This window comes from Neovison vison, chromosome 9 (genome assembly GCF_020171115.1).
Source record: "Neovison vison isolate M4711 chromosome 9, ASM_NN_V1, whole genome shotgun sequence".
Lineage (NCBI taxonomy): Eukaryota > Metazoa > Chordata > Mammalia > Carnivora > Mustelidae > Neogale > Neogale vison.
The window spans coordinates 12,797,576-12,816,682 of NC_058099.1; the positions used below are offsets into that span (position 1 = coordinate 12,797,576).

Here is a 19,107-nt window from a genome sequence, read left to right on the forward strand (position 1 = left end):
CGGAGGCCGGGCTGGGCGCTGGTGGCGGCGGGCTCACCTCTCATTGTCCGCGGCGGCGGCGGCGGTGGCGGCGGCGGCGCTCCGGAACCCCGGCAGGATGTGGCGGAAGCTGTGGTTGCGGTCCAGCTTGGGCTGGCTCTTGGTGCGCTTGATGGAGCCCTTGAGGCGGCGGCTGAGGAAGCCCTGCGCGCGGGGCGACAAGAGGGAGAAGGGGAGGCGGGGTTAGCGCGGCGGCGGCTGCGGGCCCGGGACCCGCGCGGGACCCGCGCCCTGGCTCGGGCGGCCGCGCGGCCGAGGGCGGGCGCGGGCTCGGGCTCGGCCCCAGCTGCTCGCGGCCCGCGCCGCCCGCCCGCCCGCCGACCGAGCGCCGACGGCCCGGCCCGCGCAGCGCGGCCCAGCCCACCCCGCGCCGCCCGCCGCCCGGCCCAGCCCGCCACGTCGCCCCCGCCCCCTAAGCCGCTGTTGCCGTGGCGACGGCGAGCCGAGCCGCGCCGGCCGCGGCCGAGGCAGCCCGAGCCCCCCGAGCGCGGGGGTTGATTTGGGGGGGGTGTGCTGGGGACGAGGGGGCGGGGCTGCGAAGGGGCGGGGATTTCCCCCTCCCGCGCCGGGGCCGCGGCGGGCCCCCTCACCCCTTCCCTCGCCGAGGGCACGCCGCCACCCACCCACAGGAATCCACAGCCCGCACCCCGTCCCGGCTTGACACTGTGCCGTCCTCCACTCATGCGGTCCTACAGATGAGGAAAACTAAGGCTCTGAGGGAAGGCGTGTGATCGGTCCTCTGGGGCCAGCGCCTGGTAGTACCCTGGCCACCTGACCCCTGGGCCTGTGTGCCATTCCTTCAGTAGGCGACCCTCAGGGGGAAGCCTCTTGCCTGGAACCTTGGTATTTCAGCGGGGGCAACCACCTCAGGGACAGGGTCCCTAGCACCTAGCTCAGGCAAGGGGCAGAGGCTGAAGGGTTTGCGGAGTATAACTAGTGCCTGCTGCAAGATTTGCAGCCACGTCTGAGAGAAGGCTGGGCCTTTGCTTGGCAGCCTGCTGCTCCCATTCATGACCCATGGCGGATAAAGGTCCGTTCCTAGGAGGAGTACGGCAAACCTCAGCAGGGCCCCCATGCAGGCCATTTCATCTGTCCATCTTCACAGAACAGAGCTTAATCCCATCTACAAACCCCAGGAGCTCCTGGTCCCATGGAAGACACAAAGAAGAGACAGCAGGCAGGTTGACTAGTGCTTCCTTTAGAGGGGACAGAAGATTTAGGGGCTCAGAGCCACAGCCTGGGGTGTTCAGGACTTGCAACTACAGAAGACTGGAGGAAGAGGAAAACTCGTGGAAGGCAAGAATTCACTGGGGGAGGAATGGCAAGGAGTTCTGGGGTCTCACCCCCCACCCCAGCCTCAATTCCAGGTGGTATAAGGACAGAAGCAAAGGGGAGAGTAACTCATTCTGAAATCAAGTACGCGATCTGATCACCTTTCATCTGTCATACAATAAAGAATCCAGAGGTAGACCTTTGCTATAGACCAAGCCCTAAGCTGGATCTGTCCATCTCTGCACCCCAGCACCCTCGTCATGATGAGGTGAACCCTTAGCTGGACACATCATCTCGTGTCCCCCACACAAACAAGAAAATGACAGAAACCCATTACCTCTTTCTGCAAATGAAGAAATCCTGCTCAGCAGAGAGGTAAGATGACTTGCCCAAGGACACACTGTTTCCAGGCTGGCCTAATGCCAGAGTTTTTTCCAGAGGACCCCCACCCCCACCCCACCCCCACCCCGCCCATTCTCTTCAGGCTTTCCCTTATCTCTTCTTCTCCCTCGGTCTCTCCCATCCAGAGGAGACCTGTCCCTGTGGCACCCACCAGAACTCCGCACATCCTCCAGGGCCGCCGCCAATCACCACCTCATCCAGGCCTTCTCAGGCAGTGGGGTCCAAATGCTTCTACTTGGCAGCTCTAATCAGCTGTAGTTCAGCAAATATCTCTTAGGTGTCAGGGACCACAGGAGGGCTCCTCCTCCAGAGAGCGAACCCCAATGGAGAGGGACCACAAAGGGTGGCAGGCCCAGGAGCAGTAGGCTCTCCGGGAGCCTCGGCATGAAGGCAGGAATCTGCACTTCTGTGTAAGCTCTAGGCGCCCCCAACCTTGGCCTCATGCCGGTTCTGCGGGGAGGGGAGATGCACCTGGCAAACTTGGAGGGGTTCTTCTCTCACAGGTGTTGTCAAGCAAGTTCCCCAATGGGCTTGTACTTTGTCTTGGTTTTTATTTTCTACACCGAGAAAAATTTCACAATTTTTACACTCTTGTGGTACAAAGAACCATGAGGCATTTTTCACAATTTATGTAGTCATTAGGTAGCTATTGACAGCTTTATCCTATTTCTGAGTTTTGGTTTTTTTTTTTTTTTTTTTTTAAGCCTTCTTCCTTCTAGGAGGTTGAGTGGGTTGAGTGTCCCTTCCTCTTCCCCACCTCTCCTTCTAGGGCTAGACTTAAGGCTCCTCTGACAAACTGCCTCCACCCTGAAGACTCCTGTCCCCCACCAAACCAACCATGACCTTGGGGTCTCAGACTCTCTGTAACATTCATTAACTCATTCATTCACATTTATTCAGAGCCTACTATGTGCTAGACACAGTAACCAACTATAAGGAAGCAGTGTGCAGATTAATAAGAGGACAGGAGGCTCTTATCCATTGGGAGAATGATTCTTTAGGAGAATGGAGAAGGTCCCTGTTAACCCTTCGTCACACCCTGAAGGACCTTGTTTCCACTAGAGGACTCAACTCAGCGCTCTGCACATAGCGGGCTTAGCAAATGCTCATCATCCCAGAAAGCCACAGCTGGAAGGGGACTCAGATCCAGAAGACCGGATAAAAGGGTGAATGAGACCCAGAGGGGGGCAAGGACTTTCCCAAAATCACACAGCAGGGTTAATCAAAGACCCCAGACTCCCTACTCTGCCCAGCCTCACAGCTTGCTTACTGACCTCTTTCCTGGGGTGGAGGGCCAAGGACGGCTTCTCAGCCAGCCCTGGCCTTGGATGAAGAGAGATGAGCTTTTTCTCCCTGACCCTCATGGGCAGGTCCAGGGACGTGATTTCTGGAGGCAGTTGCAGCTCCAAATTCAAGAAGCATCTTCAAGTCAGAAAATCTTATTCTAAACCCAAGTCAACCTTAGTGAGAGGGAGTAAGCAAACTGTGTCCCTTCTTTCAGAAAAGCAAGGTTCTTGAGGTCCACTTTCTAGGACCGCCATGGAGCCAGTTCTGAGCCCTGGTTTGCCTGCCCCCCTCACCCCCACGCCTCATTCTCAGCTAGCGGCCGACTCCCAGCCTCAGTGTCCCTCTCTGTAAAACACACTCATGACGATCCTGCTTTATAGGGTTGTGGGAAGGATCAAATGAGGCAAGCTATCGCCAGTAAAATAGTAAATATTCAGCCACTACACGCAATTATTGCCAGTTTTACTATTATCATTACTGATGTTGGCGGAAGCACAGACACCGACTTTTGCCCTGAGAAGGCACATGACCACCATGGGTGGGAGTCTGTCTGGGCTCCCCCCGGGGCCTGAAGGCTGTCTCGCAGCAGGGACAGGCTGGTGTCATGCCTGTGGATGAATGGACACGCTTGCAAAGTGATCCTGGAGCCACGGAATGTCATCCTGCTTGGTAGTTTTGAGCGCTTTTAAACCAGCACTGTTTTCTACAGCAACCTCACAGAGACTCCCAGTGTACAAAGTGTGCGAGCCGGGGGCGGCCGGGGCTGCTCAGAGGGAGGCCTCAGCTTTCATTCACCAGAGCAGGGACTGAAAGCTCAGCGAGCCGCCAGCGCACTCTCCGAGGACGGAACCTGCCAGATGGGATGTACAGCCTCTACGAACCCAGCCCATGGCCACGGTCCCCTGTGCCCGAGGCTGCTGCCCTCGAGACTGGGCGGGGATGGCTGTGTAGCCTCTGTCCCTCTCTGTGACGGCCAGCTGCCCTTTCCAGCCAATCCCCACGGGTCCCTTGGGTCCCCTGGAGGGAAGGACCCCAGTTCTCGGCAGCTCCCCCACCCACTTCCTGCCACTGTGCCACCATCCTGACATCCGGCCCTAACCTTGCTCACCCCCCCCTTCCTTGGGATGTTCTGAGAAACTTTCTCAAGGGCCTGAAAGAATTCCAGACACAGGATTTGTTCATTTCCCCCATTTCAGTCAATTCCAAGTGAGGCCGATGGAGAGAGAGGACCAAGTTGTAGATCTCCTACTCTGCTGGGTCACTGCCTTGGAGCACCCACCGGACGCCTCCCAAGCCCTCGGAGGGAGGCCCAGAAGGGCCCCGTGCCTGTTATTGGGAATGCAGGGAGGATGTGTGCTGCAGAACGCGGGTGGGGAAACAGAGGCTCGGAGAAGTGATGCCACTTGCTGGAAGTGAGAGAGCTCTTAGGGGGTCCAGCTGGGGGCTCTAGCCCCTGGAGTGGGCAGGGAGGGGGCCCTCTCATACATGCCCGCATACAGGCCCCGAAGGCCAGACTGGGAACTGACAGCTCAGCCCCAACCTCCCAGGACCACAGGCCAGACCAGAGGAGAGAAGGGAAGTGCCCTCTCTCCCTGACCACAGGGGAGGGCCTGGCCGCTCAGGGCGGGGACGCCTTGCCCAGGCCCAGCCTCACATATGCCTCATGCACGAGTCACCTAGGCAGTATGGAGGAGACCATGGGTTTGCATTCCAGAACCACCACTTGGCAACCCAGAGGTGGCATGTCACCGCTGGTGTTGGAGCCATCTTTGAACCTGAGTGTGAAGCACCAGGCCCTGTGCCTGGCACATAGTAGGTACTCTATCAAGGGCGAGTCCCTCCCCACAACTCCACCATCTGGGGCTGTATCGGCCATCTTGTCTTCACCGCCCTCTCCCCTTCCAACCCCCAGACCAGTAAGTAGACCTGATCTGCCTTTGACTCCCACTGAGACCTCGCTCCTAATGGTTGGCTCTCCCTCGGCCCAGGCCCCGCTCCTCCCCAAGCAGCTGTCTCTAAGGCCTGTGCTCAAACAGCCTTCAAGGAAGGAAGCTGTTTTAACAGGTGTGTCTCTCAGGATCTTTCTGCAGCTTTGCACGAATGCCAAAATCACACCCAAAGCACAAGAAAGGGAGGGGAAGACCTCATCAAGAGAGTTCCGCCTCTCTCGACCCCAGGAGAGGAGACTGGCGGGGGACACTGGCTGGGCAGGCCGTCCCGACGCCTCAGCAGGCTCAGGCTCAGGAAGAGGTGCCGCTTCCAGAGTCACAGGGAGAGCTGCAGGGCCCAGATCTGGCCCCTAGGCCAAGGCCTGCACCATATGGACAAGGCATCCAAGGTGTGTGGGGGGGGCGGGCAGGGCACTTGCCCAGAGTCACTGAGCAAAGCAGTGGCAGAGCATGGCAGAACCTTGGTGCCCTGTCTCCCCACCCAGTGCTCTCTGCAGCACCCCAGCCTTCAAGAACCTCTCAGCCTCCCCACATTTCCTCTCTCCAGGCCTCAGTCTTCCCTTCTGTATCATAAGGGCTGGCTTGGGTGATCACCAAGCTCCATTCGGGCACAGACACCCAGGAAGTCTAAGAAACTGAAGCTGGGGCGCCTGGGTGGCTCAGTGGGTTAAGCCTCTGCCTTCGGCTCAGGTCATGATCTCAGGGTCCTGGGATCGAGCCCCGAGTCGGGCTCTCTGCTCAGTGGGGAGCCTGCTTCCCCCTCTCTCTCTCTGCCTGCCTCTCTGCCTACTTGTGACCTGTCAAGTAAATAAATAAAATATTTTTTTAAAAAGATAAATAAATAAGTAAATTTAAACAAATAAAAAATAAAAAACTGAAGCTGTGGGGTGCCGAGTGGCTCGGTCAGTGAAGTGTGCACCTTCAGATCAGGTGGTGATCCCGGGGTCCTGGGATCGAGCCCCACATCGGGCTCCCTCCCTGCTCGGTGGGGAGCCTGGTTCTCCCTCTCTCCCATCCCTGTTCATGCTGCCTCTCAAATAAATAAATATAAGAAACGGAAGCTAGAGCAGCTGCCTTCCACAGCTGGGATCTCCCAGGCCAGGCACTAACAGTACCAGCGACTTCTCTGGCTTTGCCTGAGTCCTTCAGATGCACAGTTCCTCCTGCCTGCCTGCCTTCCTTCCCTGTTCCTGGGGCTCGGCCCTCAGCAGGCTGCCGGGCTTCTCTGGGAGGTATGGATCCCTCCAAGAGGGTCCCAGCAGGGAATGACTCACTAATGGTGGAAGGTCCGACATGGTGACAAGGGACAGAAGGGAGGCACCCGAAGCCAGGATTAAGTCAGTGCCTTCCTGGTAGCCTCCTACTCGAAGGCCACCCTCTGCTCACATGACACATAGCCACTGCCTGCTCCTTTGAACCTCAGACCTCCACGCTCCAGCTTACCCGGTGAGGGCAGCCAGATTACTTGGGTCACACAGAAAAGAACCAATTCATGAGTCATGAGAGTCAGCAGGGGGCTAGACCTTGGCACATAAGGGTCACTCTTGCATTAAACACTCATCAGTTAACCACACTTAAACACGTTCACACGGAGAACTGCACACGGTCAGAAACGCACACAAACTCAAGGGCATGCATGCATACAAAGACACATAAAGGGGGATGTGCCCACGAAGAAACACACACCTCTCCTCACCACCGCCACCCACAGATACACACACATTGACAAGCACACATACAAATACACACATACAGTGGTGAAACATGCAAATAAAGATAAAAATACTCAGGGGCGCCTGGGTGGCTCAGTGGGTTAAAGCCTCTGCCTTTGGCTCAGGTCATGATCCCAGGGTCCTGGGATCGAACCCCGCATCGGGCTTTCTGCACGGCGGGGAGCCTGCTTCCTCCTCTGTCTCTGCCTGCCTCTCTGCCTACTTGTGATCTCTGTCAAATAAATAAATAAAATCTTAAAAAAAAAAAAAAAAGATAAAAATACTCATACGTACTCAGCTTTTACCAGGCACACACAGAATGACACACAAGCCAAACACCAGCCCTAATCTGTGTTTGTATTCGCTACAGTAGGAAGGGAAAGTGGCCCAAAGAGCCAGGTTCAAAGAGCTGGGAGCCCAAATCTCAGGTCCAAGGGCAGAAAATGCTGCTGCTACCATAGTTCCCCTGATCCCCGTGAGGGATCTTACTTTGTTCTAGAATCCCAGAACATCCCATTTGCTTCTCTCACACCCTAAACACTAGCCTTCCTAGCTCCCTGAACATGTGCTTTCTTGGGAGTCCTGTAGCCCAGCACATTGTTCCTCAGGGGCCCAGCCCTACCCAGAGCCGGAGACCCCTGCCCCAAACATTTCTCCTTCTGCCATCGCCATGCCTAAAACTCCAGGAATGCACAGGTAAAATGCAAATACTTTTCACCCGCCCCCCCACCAAGAGGCATGGTAGCAAAGGGTTCCACTGCTTAATGGCTATGGGCCCAAGGCCAGTGACCTAACCATACGAGTCTGTTTCAATTTCTATAGAATGAGGATAACGGTAGCCACCTCAAGGGTGTTGTAACAAGTCCATGAGATCGTGCATGTAAAGAACTTAGCCCATTTCCCGGCACTTGTAAATGTTAGCTACTATCATCATCATGGTCATTGTCATGGTTTTTATTGCTTGGACTTTGACCACCAGGGGACAGCCCTGCCCTTAGCCAGAAGGAAACAGAGGGCAGGAGTTTACCAAAGCAAACTGTGGAACACAAATCGCTTTTGATGGGGGAAGACGGCTGGTCAAGTCTCCTTCATGGTGTATTCCCCGGGCCTCCCCATGTGCTGAGTCCTGGAAGGGACTTTCCGCCTACAAGGATCCCATTGTCCAGCTGGAGAGGTGGCACTGGCCCTTCCTAGACACTCCCAGGAGCCTCTTTGCAGCTTTGCTATCTCCAGTCTTGCCTCCCTTTCCCTGTCCGTTCTCCAAGGGCATCCAGAGGGGTTCTTGAAAAAGCAGGTCAGATCTTGCACTGACCAGCTCTACCCCCTTTTCACAGCTCCCAGGGCTTGGGGATAAAAGGCTAGCTACTTGGTAAGGCCCCTATGGCCTCTATGATCCATCCTCTGGGCTCCAACCCCAGTGTCTTCAGTGGGACTTTCAGAATTACCAGTCCCTCCTGCCACAGGGCCTTGTCATAGGCTGTTCCCACTGTCTGGAATGGAGGCCCCCTTTGCCAAGGGGATCCTGCACACCCTCAGTCTCTCCTCACAGTCTCTCATCAGAAGCCTACCAGATGCCCTCAGATTAGGCCAGGTCACTCTGCAGACTTATCACAGTCGTATTTATACAGGTGTTTATTTCACGCCTCCCTTCCTCACAGGATTGTGGGGGCCGTGGGGGCCTGGGCTCCCAGTGTAGGACATCTGGCAGGTATTCCTAAACACTTCCTGAGTTAATTAACAAATATGTATGATACGCAAGAGAAAGCAGAAAGGTGAGAATATGCTCTGGGAAGTCTTTTAAGGGTCAGTCCGGGTGGGCTTGCTGGAGGAGGCAGCTTTTGAAAGCCTAATAGAAACACTGAAAGTGAGGCAGTGGGGGATCCTGCTGAGATTATCTGGAGTAGGGAAGCCACATTCCAGACAGAACCACAGCACAGGCAACAGCACAGAGGTAGGAAAGCTATAAGGCCGACGGAGGGATCACAGGTCCATATGACCTCCGGTTACACACCACCACTTGAGCCCAGGCTGATAACATGGGGCCTAACTCCTGCCTCCCCCCGCCCACACACAGTGCAGAGGACACCCAGGTCCAGGCATCCCCTAAGGAACTCTGCAAGGAAGGAGGAAGGGAACACCCAGTCAGGTAGAGGGTGAGCGTGAGCAGGTAGGAGGGGGGAATGAAGACAAGGGAGGCCCTCCTGACTCGTGCCAGGGCCCAGGACCTGCCAGTGCCCAGGACCGAGCGGCATCAGTGAACAGAAATCGGACACACATTTCTGAGGTCTCCGGAAAGGACGTGATAACCCGGAGCAGTCAGAGAGTGACTCACGGCCCCATAAATCCTCCGGCTAGCCGACACTTGCCTTAGCATAATCAGCCTGTTCCAGAGATCTGGACAGCTACAAACACTCCATCAGCTCTTTAAGCCCTTGGCCAGCTCTGACCTCGGGGTAGGGAGTCCGGCACCAAGGGCCGCCTGGCTGCAGGGAGGCTGATTCCATCAGGGAGCCTCGCCCCTGCCACAGGGTCTCCACTTTCTCCCTCTGCCTCCCTCCAGGCCCTGCCTGAGGTCCCAGCACTAAGTCAGTCTTCCTGGGTGACTCACTGACAGTGGGTGTTTAGTCGCCGGGTCCTTTGTACGCTCCGCTTGAGGGAACACTCTCGGCGGAGGCCGCCTGGCAGAGTGGCAAGAAAACCACGTTCAGGGTCAAGAAATGTGAGTCCAAAACCCAGCTCTGCTATTAATAATAATGAGGGATGTTCCAACATGCTAATAAGAGTAAACCAGATGTACTTATTCAGCCCTGTCTAAGCTTCAGGCACTGCATTAGAGATTTACAGGATTTACCTCATTAATTCTCACAATCCGACGTGCAGATGAGAGAAAGGAGGCTCAGAGAGGTCAAGCAACTTTCACGGGGTCACACAGCTAAGAAGTGGCAGAGCTGGAGTCAATCCAGTCTGTGCCAGAGCCCAGACTCTTCCATAATCCCATTACCACACTGAGGCTCTCTGTGACTCACTTTCCCCATCTGTACAATGAGGGGATTGGTCTAGCTGAGGTCTAAATCCCTCCCAGGGTGGGCATATGGTATCTCTCCCCTCCCAGGTGACCCACTTTTGCAGGTGACAACAAATGGGAGGGATCTTCTGGAGACCACAGCTTTCACGAAGGAAGGGTGTCAATGGGGGGGACTCCAGCTCTGTGCCAGACCACAGAGAGCTTCTGGAAAGTGGGATCCTCTCTCTGGTCGGCCCCCAAGCCTCCAGCTGGCTTGGAGTAGCCCTTAAGCACCAAGGCAGGGAAGAGGTGGTATCCTGTTTTTCCCTGTGCCAAGAGCCACCGAGGAGTACCAGGACCCCAGGGTGCCCCAGCCCCAGGGACAAGTAAATGTTAGTGGCAGGGAGGGGCAAGAGGCGGGTGGCAGGCCCGTAAATCCACCTGAGTGAACAATGCTTTTTAAAGCCCTTTTCACTACAGGATACAAAACGCACCGTTTTGGGAGAGGATTTTATAGGCTCTCTCTCCTCCTGGGTGATTTACCATCTGTAGGCCTGCCTCACCTGGGAGCCCTGCCCCTGAGGGATCCTGGGAACCCAGGAGGCGGAGTCAAGGTCAATTTCACAACAAGGGCCAGTGTCCTTGCCAGGGCTCTGTGCTGGTCTGGGTGACTTGTCCTGACCTCTCCTCCCAAGAAGAGTGGTCACTTGGCCCCAGAGACACCAAATGGGGCTCTCAGAAGCCAAAAGATCTCTACTCCCCTCCCCTTCCCCAACTTGCACTCACTTACCAAATTCGTTCTCTGCCTCTGTCTCTCTCACACACCTTCACTGCACAAGCCCATCCAGGTGCCCACCTCAAATGAGGCCCTGTCTCAATGCCCAGGGTTCAGATAAATCAGAAACAGTTGCTGCCCTTGAGAAAGTCACCGTCTGGTAGATGGTTAAGTCACAGTCTGTGCTCCAAAGCCTAGGGGAGGGGATGCCTGCTGGAGTGAGGGGAGTGTGGAGGAGGGAAGCAGCTCTCAAGGCAGGGAAATGAGGAGGACAGGACCAGCCTATAGAAAGGCCGTGAGGCTGGGACAGGACTGGGGGTGCCAGTGGTGGGGGGAGAGGGCGGATCCCACCCCCCAGACCATCTAAGATGCTAGAGCAGGGCAGTAACAATCATGGCTTGGTTTAAGCATTCTTTAAGCAATTCCACAGGATAAGTAACTCGTCCCAGTGTGGGGCCTTGTATAGGAAACAGATGTCATTGCTGCCACCTCCAAAGAGGGCCTCCTGGCTTTGGAAACAATTCCCACCCAAAGACTCAGAGATAATTATGTCTATAATCCAACCCAAATGCCACTTGATGTGATGGAGGCAACTGCTTCATTTTCATACCATGAGGGGGTGGGGAAGTGAAGGCATCTCAGCCCTGCCCCCCATAGCCAGTCTCCTGCTTCCCCCCAACTCCATCCCAGAAGAGAGCCTGTAGGAGCCACAGGATGGGGTGGGAGGAGGGGAGCAGTTCCAAGCCAGGAGTGTTGGCCCTGTACAGACACCTCTTGACCCTTGGGGGCCACGCTGGCTGGAGGCAGGGCCAAGACCAGATGAGGCAGGGAGATGCAGAGCCCCAGGTTCTAATGCCAGCACTGTCCCCAATTCGCTATGTGACCTGGGACAAGGCACCTTCCCTCTCTGAGCCTCAGTGTTCTCATCTATAAAATGGAGAGAACAGCAGCATGGTCGGCAGAGCCTGGGCTGGTGCTGTGGGCCAGGCTCTGCAAGGACTTCATCACTGTCCAAATGGCCAGGGGCTGGCAGAGCTGGGATGCACGCCAGTGGGACTTTCAGCCCAGGCTCTGACCGCCACCTGCCTCTACCAAAAGACCAGTCTTGCTCCCTTCCGAAGTCCTGGCGAGAATGGAACAGGACACTGCAAACCGGGGAAGAATGGCCACGATGGAGAGTCTGCTGGCCGGCTTGGCAGACAGCGGTCCTCAGGAAGGCTGCCCCCAGCCTGCGCCTCTGCTCCTGCTGGAAGGCTGCATTTGCTCCAGGCCTTGACCCGCTACAATGGCCCTAATTAGGATCCACTTTCCTGGGTCCCCCAGCTCTCCGGCCAACCTCGGTCCAGTCGGCTCAGCCACCAGCGCCAGGCCCAGCTGTCCATAGGTGCTCCTTGATTTGAGTTCTTCCCTCCACCCAGTGGTGAGCTTTGTGGCTAGTAGTTCAGTTCAGCTGGGCCCCTGCGGCCCTGGAGGGGGGCACACAAACCCCTGGGACTGCCAACCATCCTCTGGGCGTGGTTGTCCAGGCGGCCACTCGTTGCCCTCTGCTGCCCCCAACTGGTGGGAGGTGGCCCTGCACACACACACCTCTGGCTCCCTGGATCCATACTCAGGACCTGGGATCTTGGTCTCTGGCCCCTTAGGTTTCTTTTTACCCACCTCCACCTCCTGGTGCCTGGGCCGAGCCCTAGAGGCTCTGCCAAAGGCAATGTCGCACTGGGGCAGCAGATGATGGGTGGGGTGGGAGTCTGTCTGTCTGACTACCTGAGGATTTGGGGGAAGGGGTCTGGCGGGAGTGAGCCCCACCCACCAGAATGCGGGACAGAATGGGAGGCTGAATGCCTCCCCTTTGCCAGGCACCGGACCCTCACAACCACTCTGTGAGTAAGGAGCTCTGTGCCCATTTACAGATGGGGAAACAGAGACTCAGAGTCAGGCAATGATACCATTATTAATGGGGCCAGCAGCCTCCAAGCCCTACCAAATATCACAGCCCGCTCAGGGCCCCAGGCCTGACTTCAGGTTCAGGAGGTTCCAAACATGTCCCGAGTCCGACATCCCCGACCTGAAGAGCATCCCGGTCCACCCCGGCTGCCCTGGCCAGCTCTTTGTGTCTGGGTTGTCTGTGACACTGTCCCCAGCTCCTGCATTCCCGCTGCAGGTAAGGAGTCTCTCCCTGTGGATGGTGGACACAGACCAATATGACAGTAATTTTCCTTTTGCGTTTGAACAGTTTAATAACAATTAGGCTCCATGAACGGCAGGGGTGGAGGAAGGCTGTCCCCACCACCCTCTCATCTGGGGAACACTTGCCAGCCCCTGGTTCTGGGTGCCCACAGCACCCCAGCCACACCTCCATCACAGCTCCAGGACCCGCGAGGGTGCGCACGAGTGAGCATCCAGTAGAAGTGGGTGATTGAAAGGAATGAAGACCCCCTTCAGCTCACAGGGCACCATGGAGCAGGGTATTGTGAGGAGAGGCATGGGGCACCCATCTGTGGGACCCTGATCCGGGTCCAGTGCCACAGTCCCATCACAGTCAACCACGACTGCACATCTGACCTCTCCACGGCGGCTGGGGGACCACAGACATAGATGTGTCCCACGTGAACGCACGTCTGATGTGGGCCGAGGGCAGCCAGGAGTGGAGGAGCGAGTGAGCCCCGACAGGCATTCCAGGCAAGCCTCCCCTCTCTGGGCCTTCGTTTTGAAGCATGTGCAATGACAGTGTTGGCTCACCTGATCTGTGACCCTGACCGGCTTTTCTGCCCACTCCTCACCCAAGGCCTCCTGGAGTCACCCTCGCAGAGAAGGAGCACTCGCAGGCCCAGAGAGGCAGCCCCGGAGGTGGCAGTGTGCTGGTACGTGAGCAGGAGCCACAGACGCCCCTGCCCTTCAGCCTCTCCTCCCAGGAAACCTGATGGAGGCAGGGAGAAGGTCTCAACTGCAGGGGAGAGAGGGCCGGAAAGAGCAAAGCTAAACGCTAAAGAGCGCTAAACGGAGGGAATGGCGAGACCTGGGCTCAATTCCAGGCCCAGATATGCTGTGTGGCTTCGGGAAAGGACCCTCCCCTCTCTGAGCTTCAGTCCTTCCTCTGTCCAAGGAAGGCTTCATGATCATTTCCAACAGCCCTCAGGGGTTGGGTGGAAGGGGTGCCTCCCAGGCCTTCAAGGTTCTGTCCACATGCCTGTTACTATGGGTGTGACAGGAAGACAGCTGACCTATGGGGAAGGTGCAGAGAAGCTGCAGGAGTGGGAAGGGGGCGAGGGGCTGGGGAATCCTGAAGTCTACACCCCAGAGATCCACTGGCTCCACTCTGACCCAGCGTCTCCGCGGCTCCTATGTCCCGCAGGGAATGTTAAGAGCCTTCACTTACTCCCTTTCCTCCCCAGCCACCTCCCCCCGCACTTCAAGCCTCCAACTCACCCAACACTCCAATCCCCGGGGGCCATTGGCTTGTTCCTATTCGCTTCAGTCTCCCCCAGCTGGGATACACTCTTCTCCCTTTGTTGCTGACAAACTCCTACACATCCCTCAAAGCTCAGCATCTCTGAGCCTCCTCTAGGAATTCTTCCCTGCCCTTCCTAGCCAACAGCGACTGCCCCTGGTTCTGGGTGCCCACAGCACCCCAGCCACACCTCCATCACAGCTCCAGGACCCGCGAGGGTGCGCACGAGTGAGCATCCAGTAGAAGTGGGTGATTGAAAGGAATGAAGACCCCCTTCTAGAAGCATCTGCAATCAACCCGGCACTAAGTTTATCTGCAGCTTCCGCCAACCCCCTGGGCCTTCCCCTCCCTGACACGTCTCCTTCTCCATCTTGCAAAAAATAGCCCTGAGACCTAATTTCAGCTAAACCTTCAAACACGATTCTCCACTTTCAACTTCCCGAGGAGGAATCAATTGGCTGTCAAGTTTCCCAGAGTCTCTGCCACCTCCCACACCCCAGCCTTGCCAGCTCTCCTCAAGGTCGAAGGGAGGGGGTGGGGGCAGAGGAGGGAGAGGGGAAGGACCCAGCCTACACCAGGGGAAGTTGGGTCTGGGGAAGGTGGTGGGCTGAGGGGACCTGTGGGGAGACCAGGAACCTTCACCACGGCTTTCCCCCCAAATCAAACCATGACTTCCCAACACGGGGTGGCCAGTGACAGGGGCAGCACACCGCTATGCTAAGGGTGCCTGGGCTTTGGAAAGGGAGATGGGCCCATGCGGAGCCTCTGGACTCTGCCTGACAGTCTGTGCCGATACGGGGCCCCCCGGGCTTGCTGCCTGCCTGCCCTCTCTGCCCCTCTCTCCTTTCCAGGATTCTCTACTGGTCCAGAGAAAACAGATCTGGGTTTGAATCTTGGCCTCAGCATCTCTTTGGAGCCCGAGAGCTGACAGCCCAAGATGGGCAGGAGGTCCATTTGGTCACCTACTTCCAGTTTCCTTTTCCACCCTACCCTCATCCGGGGTCCTCCACAGCCCTCAGGGCACACACGAGCCCCCCAGCTCCATGCGGTCCTAGTGGCCCACTCCCAGCTGGACAGTGAGCTTGCACAAGCCCAGGCCCGCCCAGGCTCTCGTCTTCATGGAGGAAGTCAAGACGACATACAACACAACATGTTGCTTCTTTATTAAACTACTGGTTGCAAAGGGGCACTTTTGTAAGAGGTGGTGACATCTGTCATCCGGGTTTCAGATGGCAGCGAAGACACCAGTTATTCAAATATATCCTGTGCTGTCTCCCCTGTCTCCCCCAGGCAAAACCATGTTCCCCAAGTTCCCTCAGGGGGCTGCACAGAGCAGCAGTCAGATGTGGCTTGCAGGAGCGCCTATGAGAAAGTGTGAGCCAGGGTAGGGGGAGAGGGTGGGCTTTGGGCCCTTCACAGGGTCTGGGTACAAGAGTGTCCCCAACACTCAAGCCAGGCACACTGCCCACCCTCCCCCAAACACCCTGTCCTCTGCTTTCCATCCTGACTCTCCCTAGATCTGTACTGTTCTAAAGCCAAAGAGGCAAACACAATTCCAAAGACAGCGGTGGATTTTTTGTATTAAGTGTCTACTGTGGGTCAGACTTGGGTCTGTATGCACCAGGCCTCGCGAAGGTCCACCACAGTCCTCCAAGGAAGGGTGGACATTCCACACTTGACTGATAAGGACACAGAGCTCAGAGAGGCTGAGTGACTGACGAGGTCACAGAAGAGCCAGGATTTGAACACAGATCCCTACTTCTGAGCTCTCCAACACCTCCAAACCGTGAGCACCAGCCCAGGATAGAAACTCATACCCCTTGTGGCGCCTGGTGGCTCAGTCAGTTAAGCGTCCAACTCTTGATTTTGGCTCAGATCATGATCTCAGGGTCGTGGGATCGAGCCCCGTTTCAGGCTCTGCTCTCAGTGCAGAGTCTCCTTGAAATTCTCTCTCCCTCTGTCTCCCTCTCCCTCTGTCCCTCCCCACTGCTCACATGCATGCTCTAATAAACAAATAAATCTTTAAAAAAAAAAAAAAGGGAAAGAAACTCCCAACTCTTTCCTTAACTGCCGCACGCAGAAAAGGACCAAAGTGCACAGAGAAGGACACAATACGCGAGCGTCCACCAGCACTGGCACCCACGCCTGACTCCTTCCCTCGGAGCGGTAGGACAAGGGGCAAACGACTTCACGTCCCTCAACCTCAGTCCCCTCATCTGTGCAATGGAGCTGCTCATGGCCCCTCCCCTTGGGGCTGCAGTGAAAAGTGGGGAAGATGGCAAGGGACCATGTCTCCCGGCCTGCAGAGCCCGGCAGAGCAGGCGGGACAATGATTCCTGGGCCTGGGGGCTCAGAGGGCTGCGGCTGGCTCTGCCCACGTGTGGGCTCCGCACCAGGACATAGAGCGAAGAGGCCACTGCAGGGACGACAAGGCCACCCGACGGTTAAAGACCTGCTAGCGACAGCCACGTCAAGGTGGGATGGTGCCTCTGTCAGAGCTGCCAAACAAGGGGACACAGGGAAAAGGCCACACGGAGAGGCTCCAGGAGGGCGCGGGGGAAGCAGCTTTCCTCCTCACAGCACGCTCGCCCTCTGCCGTCAGACAGGCTGGGTCCCAGTCTTGGCTCGACCATTTATTAGCATTTGGGGCTTGGCTGAGTGACTTCCCCTCCCTGAGCCTCAATTTTCTTGACTGTGAAATGGGGTGATCAAAGTGTCAGCTTCAGGGCTGTCTCGAGGATTGAAAGAGATCACAAATGTGAGACCGGACGCACAGGGCAGGTGGCCACGTTATTATTAGTCAGGGTTCCCTCAGGCCCCTGAAGGCTCGGCCCCAGTGGCTGTAGCCCCCAAGGGCCTGGGGAATGCAGGACTCGGCCTCAGCTGCGGCTGACCGAAGTCAGGGTCACCCAGGTGTCAGCGTCTGGCCCTGCCTGCAAGCTGGAGACCCTCTCCCAGGGCCCCTCTCGCCACACCCAGGGAAGGGACCCTAAACACACTCTCGGCCTGGATTTCCCTTTCCTCCTTGTGGCCCAAGGTTGATTCAGAGCCTGAAGTTCTCAACCACCATCTGGGGATGCTTGTGAAAACGCAGATATCCAGGTTCTGCCCCGGGCCCCCTGCTCTGAGATCTTGAAGGGGCCTAAAAACGTATTTTGCAAGCATTTCTATGGCACACAGACAGGTGGGAGAATCAGTTGCCCTGGGGACAGACCCATCCCTTAGCCTGGCACTTGATGCTCCACCTAAGCCAGACTCCTCCCAGCTTCCCAGCTTCACCCCCTACCCTGTCCTCCACCCCCCTCAACTCCAGTCCCACCAAACATTTCGCCAGTCCACAAACGTATCCATTTCTCACGTGCCTCTGTGCCTTTGCAACTGCTGTTCCCCCTACCTGGAACTCCCTCTCTCACTGTCCCTGACTATCCAGATTCCACTGACCCTTCAAGTCGCAGCTCAAAAGTCAGCCTCTGGGGTGCCTGGGTGGCTCAGTTGGTTAAGCAACTGCCTTCAGCTCAAGTAATAATCCTGGAGTCCAGGGATCAAATCCCGCATTGGGCTCCCTGCTTATCAGAGAGCCTGCTTCTCCCTTTGACCCTCCCCCCCCATGCTCTCTCTCTAATAAATAAATTAAATAAATAAATAAATAAAATCTTAAAAAAAAAAAAATAAGTCAGCCTCTGGGGGACACCCTTCCCAATGCACAGGGAATAGCTAGTCATTCTTAACTCACCTGGAACCCTGATATCACACACCGTGATAGCCGGGCCTGTGCCCTCTCTGTTCCCTCCACCCAAAACCCTCTTCCCGCTGCTCCCTGTAGGACTGGCTCCTCATCCACTGGGCCTCAGCACAAATACCACCTCTCGATCACACCACCTCCAGGAAGCCCTCCTGTTTTCCTCTATCACAGCAGCATGCTTTTCATCACAGCACATAACCTGAACATCAGAATGTGAGCCCATAAGTTCAGGAACTTTGTCTACCTGGTGCTCTTGTGGCCAGCTCCTCCCACTGCGCCCCACTCCCAAGAATGGGGCCTAGCAGGATGCCTGGGTGGCTCAGTGGGTTAAGCTGCTGCCTTCAGCCCAGGTCACGATCCCAGGATCCTGGGATCAAGTCCCGCATCAGGCTCCTTGCTTGGTGGGGAGCCTGCTTCTCTCTCTGCCTCTGCCTGCCTCTCTGCCTGCTTGTGCTCTCTCTCTCTCTCTGTCTCTGACAAATAAATAAATAAATAAAATCATTCTTAAAAAGGGGTCTGGCACATAGCTGGCAGGCCACAAAACTGCTGAACGAATGGACGGATGAGCTCACGATCAAACATCCAGCTCCACTACAGGCCATGAGCCCCCAGGAGAAGAGGGCCGTGGTGGCTTCTACTCTCCCGACTCTACTCGTCCTCCAGGGGCTGGCAGAGCTCCGGACAGAGGAGCACATGGTAACATGCTGAATGGGGAAGAAAAGGCATGTGAAACCATAAGTGCTGGGCAAGGACACAGAGAGTCAGGCATCAAAGGTCACCGCGTTCTATCTCCGCAAAGTTGTTCAGGTTTGTAAGAAAAAGGTGTGTGCCGTGGGCCTACGAGAATCAACAGCTGAAGTATGTATGTTGTGCTTTGTCAATTCCAAGACATCATCAGTTTTAAGATACAGCATTCTTTTATGTTTCTCCAAGAAAGAAAAAAACACAGCGATGAAATTGTGACACACCGCGGGCTGTAACATGAGAGAGATATTCCCATGTAAAAATGAAAAGCGTCCTAAGAGTCGAGAAAGCGTGGTGCGTGCGTGCACAGGGGAGGCTGGGTTTATCTGGCCTCGCCCGACTCTCTCTCTCTCCCCCACCAGCTTGCTCCGGGCCCCACGGCTGCAGGGCTGTCTGTCCTCTGTGTCTGCCCCCTCCCTCACAGGATGGGACCCCCACGTGGCCCGCAGGCTGAGCCACCGAGAGTGGGAGCAGCTGAGGGATCGGATACCTAGAACGAGGGAGGCTGGATGCTCTCCCGGTCCGTGAGGCTCCAGGAAGGGGGCCCGCGGGGTCGCAGAGCAGCACCCCAGGCCAGGTGGCGGTGGTGACGCAGAGATAGTTACCGTGACCCGGAACGGCGTAGCGGCCGAGGGCTCCATGCTGGGGCTCTTCTCTGACAGGCTGCCGGGCAGACTGCGCCGGGAGCCTGGCCTTTCCTGGGGCGACTCTGTCAACAGAGGGAGAGAGGGGG

General features: G+C 56.5%; 1 protein-coding gene across 3 annotated transcripts in view; it reads right to left on the reverse strand.

The window, feature by feature from the left end:
• LOC122917293 (DAB2 interacting protein) overlaps nt 1-19,107 on the reverse strand; it is a 124,092-nt gene that overhangs the window by 82,975 nt on the left and 22,010 nt on the right. For all 3 annotated transcript variants that reach the window (XM_044264988.1, XM_044264987.1, XM_044264986.1), the window contains exons 2-3: nt 18,980-19,083; nt 38-183 (exon numbers count right to left, since the gene is read on the reverse strand). In XM_044264988.1, the coding sequence (XP_044120923.1) occupies nt 38-183; nt 18,980-19,083 (250 nt within the window). The remainder of the gene's footprint in view (nt 1-37; nt 184-18,979; nt 19,084-19,107) is intronic.